General features: G+C 40.3%; 1 protein-coding gene across 2 annotated transcripts in view; it reads right to left on the reverse strand.

Moving 5' to 3' along the window:
- Positions 1 to 12,133, reverse strand: part of tbc1d16 (TBC1 domain family, member 16) — a 66,828-nt gene that overhangs the window by 29,838 nt on the left and 24,857 nt on the right. For both annotated transcript variants that reach the window (XM_034041069.3, XM_034041068.3), the window contains exons 4-6: positions 6,917 to 7,114; positions 5,984 to 6,131; positions 4,192 to 4,356 (exon numbers count right to left, since the gene is read on the reverse strand). In XM_034041069.3, coding sequence (XP_033896960.2) covers positions 4,192 to 4,356; positions 5,984 to 6,131; positions 6,917 to 7,114 — 511 coding nt within the window. The remainder of the gene's footprint in view (positions 1 to 4,191; positions 4,357 to 5,983; positions 6,132 to 6,916; positions 7,115 to 12,133) is intronic.

The following is a 12,133-nucleotide window of genomic DNA, read 5'->3' on the forward strand; positions in this document are numbered from 1 at the left end:
GAATGTGAAAAAGAATCACTGCAAAACAGTTTAAAACTCGAGTTCTAGATAAAATGGCGGCAGACACTGACCCTCCACATTAGCTTATACAGGAAACAACATTTGATTTTTTAGATCCTCCTGACAATGTGCTTCTGTTGTTTAATTATGCATTTTTATTAAATTAATTTGCATACATTTTAATCCCTCGGTATGTAAATTTTTTGCAAATTAGACGATCAGTTTCTTCTGACAAACATGGATCGATGAGGACCACCAAGGTTCAAATAAATAAAACAAACAAAAATTAAGACTACTATAATGATATATATATATATATATATATATATATATTAAGTTAACCACTTCAGTCCCTGTATCTTTTTAAAATAAAATGTAGGGAAAGGACAACACATGACCCTGCAAAATGAATTCTACCCTGCAAAATGAATTCCTAACTTTCACCCAGGAAGTCAAGGCCCCCAAGGCGGACCGGACGGCTCTCCGCTCCTCTATAAACCACAATAAGAAAGCGATTACATCTTGTGAAGCTAGAACTGACCGTTTGGAATCTAAGATGGCAGACCTCGAGGATAGAGCCAGGACGGAACAATCTTTGCCTGGTAGGACTGACGGAGGGAGACAAAGGCTCTGATCCCATTTAATTTTTCCCTCTGTGTTTCCTGTCTCTCTCTGGCAGGGCTATTGAGATAATGCGTGCACATCGCATATAGTCCAATCAAGATAAAAGAAAAAATAAGCCCTGCACGCTTATCTTCAATCTCCTAAAGTATTCTGATCGTCAGGCCACATTGAATGCTGCCAGGAAGGACTCCTCTTGCTCTGTTGCCGATAATATCAGGTTCTTTCCCGACTTCAGCAACTTCACAGCACAGCGTCGCAAGGCCTTTTCCCACCACACTGGCTGCGCTCGCTCCAGAGGTCTGCAGGCATTCCTTCTTTACCTGGCGATTCTCAAGATTCACCACGACTCTGCGAATCACCTCTTTCATTCTCCTGAGGATGCCCAGGCCTTTCTGGACTCCCTTGGGATCGCTGTTCCGTCCCAGGACCAGAGTCTCTCTCCTGCTCCTACTGATGAGCTACACCCTGTTGGCGCAAGGAGGAGTGGACCTGCTGCACGACGTCTCGAGCTGAACTGATTTCTATACTGAGATGTGGTCCTCTTGAATCAGCTTTCATCTGCTCTCGACAATGGGGATCACTGGCTGCCAGTGGATTTTTTTTACTTTATTTTTACTTATATTTTGTATGGACCTGAAGCTGCTGCAACATGACTGAGCTCTGTTTGCCTTGTTTTCCAGTGCCACAAGTACTTATTGTATGGGTTGGGGGGTACTGGACGTTTTCTTTGGGGGGATGTTGCTGTGTTGGGGGGGATTTGGGAGAATGGTGGCTATATTGTGGGAGGGGGTGGGACCTTGAGGGAGATAGCATTGGTCTTAAACTGACTGAGCTAGTATGGTACGACCTGTCCTTTTATGTCTATACCTTTTCATCTCTGAGCCGTGGATTTACTTTCAATTTTCTTGCTTGTCTCTTTCTGAACTTAGATTTTTCTTCTGACACCCATGATTGATTTAAACATCTGTCCTGGAATGTATGTGTGCTTAATTCTCCAAACAAAAGAGTGAGTTGTCTGGATCTCTTACGTAGAAAAAAAGATAGATATAGCTATAGCTATGGCATACCACCTGATTTTTTCTCACTTTCTGGAATCAACTGGGACCCATGCTACTGGGGATGGTGCAGGCGGCTATAGAGAGGGGTTCTTTCCACAGAGATGTTAACAGTGCCAATATATTATTGTTGATGAAAAAACAAAAGGACCCTTCTCTCTGTGCTAGTTATCACCCCCTATCGGTGATAAATGCAGACGTCAAGTTATATGCCAAAGTACTCTCTTGTAGGCTTGAATCTCATATGCTTAAATTAGTCCACCATGATCAAACTGGTTTTATTAAGACCCGGTCAGTGGCAGATAATGTTCGTCGTCTCCTTTATATTATACATTCAGCCATTGATATTGATCCTGTCCTCCCGTTAGATGCTGAGAAGGCTTTTTGACTGTCTCGAATGGGATTATCTCTGGTCAGTATTAGATCACATGGGACTGGGGGCAGAGTTTATTAAACTGATAAAGATTTTATATGCAAATCCATCAGCGATGGTTCTTACTGGCACCAAATGATCTTTGCAGTTTGATATTTCTAGAGGTACTCATCAGGGTTGCCCTCTCTCTCCTTTGCTGTTTGCTCTTTCACTGGAGCCCCTAGCACAAGCAGTCCATTAATCTGTTACTTTTATCCCCATTGATATCAAGAATACGCAACACTCCATCTCACTGTATGCTGACGATTTACTATTATTTATTAAAAATATTTCCCAAACGCTCCCTCATTTGCTTGCCCTTTTTGATGAGTTTAGTGCACTATCGGGATATAAAATTAACTGGTCAAAATCTGCACTGATGCCTTTGAATGCTGCAATCGCAGACATAGCGCTGCCCACAGACATACAGTTTGTAAAACACTTGTAATTCATCTTTACATATGACTAATCACTAACTTTAATAAGATATTTAGAAAGGTGGAGGATGATCTAAACAGGACACAACTCCCTAACTAATTTCAAGCCCGCATTTCCATAATAAAAATGAATATTCTTCCACTATAAATTACTTCAGTTCGATGCTTCAACTCCCTCCTTTCTGTGAAGAGGGAACTGGCCACGCATTAAATTTCATACAATTACATTGTGAAAAATCCTCAGGAGGACTGTCTTTGTCAAATTTCAAATTTTACTCCTGGTCTTTTGTGTTGCGACCGATTACAGTCTGGTTTGATGCTAATACTCTGGTATCCTGGTGACAATTCGAAGAAATCTTAGTATCTCCTATTAGACTACAAGACTTGGTTTATTCTGGCATTCCCCTTAAGCAATGCAAATTACGTTTTGGACCCATAACTTCTTATTTGATCACGGTGTGGCGTTTGGTGGAAAAGCACATTAGATCTTGAATGAAGTGGTCTCCTCACTTGCCTATATTTCATTTCACACTCTTATCGGGCGGCCACCCTTTTTCTCTCCCTCACTGGAGTGAAAAGGGGGTTCATACTGTAGCAGTCATTACTATAGACTACCTAGGTGCATTCCAGGACTTACAGTTTCATTAAAATCTTCTGCAATGCGTGCCTATGGTGTTCCCTGGGGGACAAAGCCGTCAACTCATACTTTTGCTGAACACAGGGGGTAAAACAAAAGGGCTGGTGTCTACACTTTATACTCACTTATTACGAGCCTTGTATAAACCATTGGTGATTAAACTATCTGGAATGGGGACATACCTTCTGCAAATGAAGACATTAGCTGGGATACTGTCTGTGCTGTGCTTCTAAAAACCCTAATCACCAGCTGATCCATTATAATTTTATTCATAGAAAATACCTAACTCCTCTGAGATGATTCCAAATGAAACTTTCTGATACCCCATTGTGTGCACTTTGTTCCCAGGGAGCCATGGGAACCTTTTTTCACATGATCTGGGAATGTCTGGATGTGGCTATATTTTGGGATGGGGTTTGCTGAATTTTATCCACGATGCTTGGGAAAGCCATTCCTTGCTCTCCTTTGGTCGTGCTGCTAAACGATGACTCTTCACTTGATCTGTCACTGCAACAAAGGCGGATTTGGCTGGCTGGTCTTACTACTGCAGAAAAAATGTTAGCACTGCTTTGGCAGCCTCCGCATTCCCTTCCCTGGCGCGGGTGGTCCCACACATTCCTCAACATCATTTATATAGAGCTTTCTATTGCTTGGGTCCATGGGGCCAGAGAGGGGACGGTACAGGCTTGGGGAGCAGCAGCAGATGCCATTAAATCGCTGATCAATTAGCCTTTGGTTGTTAATATCTGATACAGACTCTGAGGGTCCTATGTGTGGTGGGATGGGGTGAGGTGATGCAGGGTTTGTGGGGTTGCCACCTGGGGAAAGGGGGGAGGGGGGCATGGGGGGAGAATGGGAATGTTACTTTGTTACATTTTGATGTATTAAGTATATCTCATTTCTCAAATAAAAATTTGATCCCAAAAAAAAAAAAAAAAAGGATTTTTCAAATCTGACCCTGTGCCGAATGCAAGATCCTCCAGCGACATGGCGATTTAAACAATAGCTGCTGGTAAGCAGGCGTACCTTGCGCAGTTTGTACTCCTCCTCCACCTGCCCTATTTCGTTCAGGTGCTTGAGCCAGGTGGAGACGTCTAGCCGCTTGTACATGTTCTCCTCTGGATGTGTTTCTGCGGAAGGCAGGTTGGGGCGCCGGACAGAAAACTGCATGCATGACTTCTCATCTGCCACCTGCAAGCGAAGGAAACAGGCCTGAAGGAGAGCTGGAAATACCTGCTCATCTTCCAATCCAGCCTCTCTGGAGGTCTTGGTTAAACTGACCTGAACCCATAAGCTAAAACGAGCTACATAGTGGTAATTTAAAAAACAAGTAAAGTACAATACAATGGTGCAAAGTCTTTCATTATAATACAGTGTATTTCTTTCAGTAACATATAAAACTTCAGGGAGTAGTTTTTGTTTCACTTGAATGGCAGTGTTATTAAGATCTGCCACCGTTACGATCAAGCGAATAGACCCCAAGGTCTCTTAGGGCACTCTCAAAGTTTATTAACATTTCAAATGTGAAACAGAGCACCATGTCAAAATACCTCAGCATAGTTAAATGTACGGACCTCATGGTCATTTTACAGAATAAAGTTAAAATCATTTAGGAACAGAAGTCACATGCAGCGCGAAATTGGAATGCGGTCAATTTCATGCCCTGAGCCAACATACAACTCCATTCAGAGGATCCCCAAAATGGCTTCAGAAATAAAATTTCTGCAAACTACAGCTAACTGGCCATACATATGTTACAAACAGAGTTCCACTGCTTCTCTAGAAAACGCTGATCCAACACTGCAGACCTCAGGATATCAGCAGCAGCCCAGCACTTCAGTTCTAGATTACAGTGTGTTTTGTTTTTTAGGACAGTTACACTTCACCCCTCACACAAAACTACAGAAAACAATCCTTAAATGATTATTAAATGACATTTGACACTCTTAAAACATCAAGTATTAGAGAGATGAAATGAGTCTGTAACTCATTCTCCAGTCAAGTTCCATTAAAACACCTCCATTTTATGCTGTTTGCAAAATGGAAAGTAAATCAATAAACTAATGCAATATTAACAGCAAACAGAAAGAAAGGCATTTTATTACAATTCATTTTGTAAGGAAATTATTATGAGAGCCTGTATATAATTTCCTGGAAGTCAGATTTTATTAAAAACTAGATGCAAGTGGAATATAAAACGCTCTTATTAAAAACAGACAGGGAATACAGTCTTTGTGTATTAATATTGCTATGGGAAGAATTAAAGTCTTCTTAAGGTTTGTTTTTTAAAAAGTACATTCATTTGACTAATCCCCCAATAAATAGATATAATAACACATAATCATGTTTTGTTAGAGGGCCCTGACACATCAGTTATTATAACTAATGTATTCTTTTTCTTGTTTAGATTCATTTTGTACTGCAGTCATCACATCCTGGCGACATGTTTAACCTGCAAGCACATCTGGTACCCCAGAGTGTAGCTTTAGCCACGAGCGAATTAGAGAAATAGCACATTTGTTCTGGTGAGCTGCTCTTACCAACCTGAAATGCACAGTATTTGCTTTGTACAGTAGATTCATAATAAACATGTCGAAAACATGAATTATTGAGGCGCTCCTACGTGCACCTTATTACTTTCTTGTTCTAGGTTTTGCAACATCAAATAAAACCGTGTCAATTTTGCACTGTTGTACGTGCTTTGTGAATATGTCCCAGCATCCCATTACAGCTAATAAAAGGCTTTGATTATTGACTAATAAATAAAGACTAGTGCTGTTAGCAGAATCGCTCCCAGAAAGGTCATTCCTCCACCTACCTGATCTTTCAGTTGGGTTTCTCTGCAGCACTTCCACTGCTGGAACACTTCAGCGAGTTTATCAAGGCCCCCATGGTGAAAGTGAAAGATTTTGTACTGGCTCTCTCGGCTGGCAATGACCAGCTGCCCACTCGTACAGGCCTCGTCACTGGAGTACAAGCAAAGGCAGGGTCTGTTAACACACTTCAAGCTAATAGATGCATTTAGTAACTCAAGCTATACCTTAAATGCAGCACTATTGAGTCAACACCTGGGTCAAGAACCCTATTTAAGAACTTACTTATTCTAAAAAGAATACAGCAATTTGAATCACATAGAACTACATGCATTTCTCATAACCACAATTTACAACAGTTTCATATCATTAAAATGATTTTATTTCTTTAAGAAAACAATCCTTTTTAGTGTCCAGAGTGTTTTAATGTTCTATACTGGATGCTTATCACTTGATTCATAGGAGATGTTGCTAGCAAAGGCTGCTGGGAGATAGTGTTTCCAAGAGCCCCAACACCAAGCTGCCTTTGGAGCTCCCATTAGCTGGGTTTCCTGTGTGTCATGTTAAAACTTTCCTTTCTGATTAACACTAATCTTCAGTCATCAGCAATAAATCCTGTCAAACTCAATAACCACAAGCAGCTGTGCAATTATTTCATCAATCTGTAACCCACCACAGCCACAGCTGATGTTTACATCACCAGGGAATTCACTTGGATTGTATCAACCACTTCTTAAAAGGTGATCCCAGGGTATATCCTGTAAAACCTAGCTGTGGTTTATCCCAGTGCGCAATAGGCTGTTCAATCCAATCACTTTGTTTCTTAAAGTTTTGCAAAAAAAATCATATCAAATCAATGTATATGCTAAAGAGAAACTATTTCAGGTAGTTGGGTCACGGATAGGAACCTCCTCCCAGTCTAAGGTCAATGGGCTCACCTGAAGAAAAGCCTCAGTGACCTCATCTGGCCCAGGTCTACACGGAAGACGCCACACAGCTGCTCCAGCGCCAGCACCTTCTGCTGCTCCTCCCACTTGCTGTTCTGTGATTGGCTGCTGTTCTCCAGGAAGGCGGCATTGTTGTCTAGACTGGAGGCAGAGCTTGCAGAGTGAGTCATGGGATCGTCACATGTCTCTCTGGAAGAGGACAACAAAGAGTAAGAAATAGAAACAGACCCACTTAATTTTCACTATAGCATGCAAAAAACAAAAACATGTTGGTTTTTTTACGTTCACATGTAAAAAGCCACTGGTTCCATCTGTACAGTCCCTTTGCGAGTTGAAACCCACAGTGGCCCATCCCTGACCAACAAGAACCCAACAGAAGCGATCCAAGACTTAACAGACCCTTCATTCTGAGCACAGACAGTGTGTTTCTATCCAGCCCTGCTCCTCCTTTCTCAGTTCAGACTTGTGAATTGTGAAACCTTCAAGTTTGTTGTCAGTTTGCCCTGTGGAGAAGATGACTGACAATGCAGAGCTCTGCTGCCAGTATTTCAGTCTCGGAGAAGGAAGATCACAGCACACTGCAGAATGTCAGCCTGGTGTCATTCCCTCTGGGAGAACATAGCGGGGACTCTATTACTCCCTTTGCACGTAGCCGTCTGAAACTGTTGCAAGCCTTGTGTTTAAAAGATAGGCAAATTAGGGTGGAGATTGAACACTACAATCCTGGGTCCCTGCAATAGAGTGGGGTACAGCAGTTTTGTTTGTTTTTTTTTTTTTTACACTTCTTGTTAGGATTGTTTTTCCCTTCCTCCCAGGAAATTTGTGTTATTCACACTCCCTGAGCCAAAAACATAGTTATTTTCATAGTTTGGGTCTAATCCATAAAAGTATTTGTACTCTGCATAATAAAATAAACCTTTTGTAATTAGGGAAGTGAAGTGCTTTGAGACTTAATGAATGCTTGATGTATATTACTATTATTGGGGTTTAAATCGATTAAAAAATGAATAGCTACATTACAATGAAACACTAAAACACAAATAAAAAGCAACTGTGTATTGTTTACAAATGCGTGAGATATAAGTGACACCCTATACTGTGCTGTAGATAAAGTGTGGTATTTATTTCATTCACTAGGGGTACTGGGCAGGTTTTTGGTTGCACAGTGGTGTACCGGATGTACTGAGAGTTTCAACAGGATTCTGGGAACTCTGTGCAGGCCACGGAGGTGTTTCAAGTTTTTAAAAAGACTGAAATAGAAAATGTTACAAACTGAATCCAGACAACAAGAAAAAGGTTCATTAGGTTAAGACAGCTATGTAATTTATATAAATATTCAATTCCCCACACACTGTCAATAAAACGGTAGGCTACTTTTCACCTTCAGTAATCAAGTAGGCAAGCCATACTGCATGTGTGATGTCACTTTAGCGAAATAAAAACTGTTTGCAAACGTTATCCTTTTTACATAAATCTAAACTTATATTTGACCGATCTACTCAAATCCATGTGTAGCATTTCACATTTGGATAATGCACATTCAGCTGCAGTTTTGAGTGCTCTTTCATTTTTGCTGTGTAAATTACACTAAAACAACATGCCCAACAAAACATCATGACGTTTTTATCTGAATATTCTAGCCAAGAAGCAGCTTTATTTTATACCACACTGCATTTACGAGTGTACTTCCAAACATGTCATTTGTTGCAGATACCTATTCAGACCGTTCGTTTGGTGGTCCGTCTTACTTTAGTACACACAATCTCTATTTCATTATCGATTAATAGTAGCCTACTCACTTTAAGAAAAGCTTCCAGTAAAACTTTAAAAGACGATGCTGCACTGTCCTGCGCAGTGTCTTGGTTTTCTTCTACCTGTTTCTGGAAGGCTCCAGAGTTTGTTAGAGAGCATATCTAAACAAACAGCATCATGAAGACCAAGGAGCTATCAAAACAAGTCCGGGATAAAGTTCTGGAGAAGCACCAATCAGGGTTGGGTTATAAAAGAATATATCCCAAACTTTGAACATCCCCCGGAGCACCGTTAAATCCATTATTAAAAAATGGAAAGAACATGGCACAACCGTGACTTTGCCTAGAGAAGGCTGTCCACCAAAACTCAGTGACCAGGTAAAGGAGGGCATTCGTCAGAGAAGCAACCAAGAGGCCAATGGTAACTCTGAAGGAGCTGGAGAGATCCACAGCTGAGATGGAAGAAATCGTCCATGGGACAAGTATAACCCGGACGCTCCACAAAGCTGGGCTTTATGGAAGAGTGGCAAAAAGAAAGCCATTGCTGAAAAAAAACCCATATCAAATCCTGTTTGGATTTTGCCAAAAGGCATGTGGAAGACACAGCAAACATGTGGAAAAAGGTTCTCTGTTTTGATGAGACCAAAATTGAACTTTTTGGCCTTAGCGCAAAACGCTATGTGTGGTGCAAAGCCAACACTGCTCATCACCCTGAGAACACCATCCCCACGGTGAAGCATGGTGGTGGCAGCATCATGTTATGGGGATGCTTTTCATCGGCAGGGACTGGGAAACTGGTCAGGATTGAGGGCAAGATGGATGGAGCCAAATATGCGGAAATTCTAGAGGAAAACCTGTTTCAGTCTGCACGAGACCTGGGACTGGGACGGAGGTTCACCTTCCAGCAGGACAATGACCCTAAACACACAGCCAAAGTTACACTGGAGTGGTTTAAAAACAAGAACCTGAATGTCTTAGAATGGCCCAGTCAAAGCCCAGACCTCAATCCGATTGAGAATCTGTGGCAAGACTTGAAAATTGCTGTCCACCAACGGTCCCCATCCAACTTGACAGAGCTTGAGCAATTTTGCCAAGAAGAATGGGCAAAAATTGCAGGATCCAGATGTGCAAAGCTGGTAGAGACTTACCTAAAAAGACTCACAGCTGTAATTGCTTCTACCAAGTATTGACTCAGGGGGGTGAATACTTATGCAAAATGTCTTTTTTTTTTGTTTAATTAACTTTTGTGTCACAATTTTTTGTGTAAATCAAATGGTAAAAATCCCAATTAAATCCATTTTAATTCCAGGTTGTAACACTATAAAATGTGGAAAAGTCCAAGGGGGGTGAATACTTATGCAAGGCACTGTATATATATATATATATATATATATATATATATATATATATATATATATATATATATATATATATATATATAGTATGCTACAGATTCATGCGAATATCATGTCGCTTTCTTTTAGCATGTGTTTGATACACATTTTATCCCTCAGGTGGCAATGATGCAAGAGTGCCAGGGAGGATTCCCTTTGGCACAGCGCACTCTCCCTAACAGACCGAGCCCTGTGAACTAAATGGCAATTTAGCTCTCCGCCGAGGCCTCGCTGTGTTTGCATCATCCTGGTGCGAGGACGTCAGAGAGACGCTCTGAGGCTGCTGATCTGAGATGTATTAACGACAAGCAAGCAAAACAAGCTAGGAACCCTCCAGAACAAAGGGATCTAAGCTGTCCGATTCTAATGAAACATTTATTTTATATGTTTAATCTACAGGTGTTACAATCAAGACATTTTCCTTTAAATTAAAACAATTCCTCTCATTAGCCAAATTTAGTACACAGGGGTACAGTATTCATTAAACATTAAAGTAATAATTGTAAATTATTGTCCAGAAGGCACATGCACATATACATATAACCCCAGTGAAAAAGTAAGATAAAAAACATTTGTTAAAAAACAAATACAAATCCATTTAGACGTACTTCTGAATATATAGAAGCCCTCTTTGTTGCTGATTACCAGGAGCAAATCAAACTGATTGTTCTGTATCACTATAAAACACAGTATGAGCCATTAAAACATACAACACAGAGCCCTCATTTCCAATACTACAGTAGTTTGGTTACTCAATCTCTTAGTTCAGCTTTTTCAATAAAAATAAATAAATAAATACTTAAATAAATTAAAAAAGCCAACACTTTACTATTACAGGGATGACTCCCATTACATAACAGGTTGATCCATTCCTGGTTTTAGTAGAGTTTAATAAGATACACCTGATCTTGTTACCTATACACTATGGCTAATTAAGCTCATAGTAAAACCTGGAAATGGTGAAAGTGATATGCAGTCGGAGTCTTGTTTTCATCCCTGTATTAGGTTTACCTGCTATAGTGACATAAACAATAGTCATTTTGGGGCGTCATTTTGGGGCAACATTTTGGGGCAACATTTTGGGGCAACATTTTGGGGCAGCAGTGTGGAGTAGTGGTTAGGGCTCTGGACTCTTGACCGGAGGGTCGTGGGTTCAATCCCCAGTGGGGGACACTGCTGCTGTACCCTTGAGCAAGGTACTTTACCGAGATTGCTCCAGTAAAAACCCAACTGTATAAATGGGTAATTGTATGTAAAAAATAATGTGATATCTTGTAACAATTGTAAGTCGCCCTGGATAAGGGCGTCTGCTTAGAAATAAATAATAATAATAATAATTTTGATGAATATCATGTATTTCACCTAGCTGTAATCTAAATTGTATTGCTTCAGTGCTTGCACTAGAAGGTTATTCAAAACTTGGCAAGCAGTTTTAATCAGTGAAAATCTGCAAAAGTTATTTTTACATAATCAAATCCAAAATAAATAAAAATAAAATGTATAAATAAATCAGCTTTACTTTTTGGTTGGAGATCACACTTCAGGGCTACATCCTAAATCATTCCGTTTTCAGTTCCGATTTCCATGTCAAATTACCTTTTAAACCCCTGTGATTGATGATTCTAGAAGCCTGCCAGTGGTCTGCTTCAGTGGAAAACCATTGAGCTAACTGACAAACAATTCTGATAAGAAAACGTTAACCTTTAACATGTCTCCTTAGAACACAGGTCTGAGCTGTGATTGTGTTAGACAAGACAGGATGCATGTCTAGCGTAAACCACACAAGCTATAAAACAAAACTTATGTGTGTCAATTGCTATGTGCCAGGTGTAAACAATACAACTGAATCCAGACGGTGGGAGCCTGAGGAAGGAGGGATTACATTAGAAACAAGATGTTTTAGCCTTTGAAGATATCTGTACTTGATACTGATAAAAGGACAGGAACTTTATTTCTCAGAAAATGTACAAATATGAATTACCTAACAGAATCTGAAAATTCATGATTTATGCAGTTAAATTAATGAAGCTCCCTTGCATATTTGTTAATTCAAATTCATCAAA

Source organism: Acipenser ruthenus, chromosome 19 (genome assembly GCF_902713425.1).
Source record: "Acipenser ruthenus chromosome 19, fAciRut3.2 maternal haplotype, whole genome shotgun sequence".
Taxonomy (NCBI): Eukaryota; Metazoa; Chordata; class Actinopteri; order Acipenseriformes; family Acipenseridae; genus Acipenser; species Acipenser ruthenus.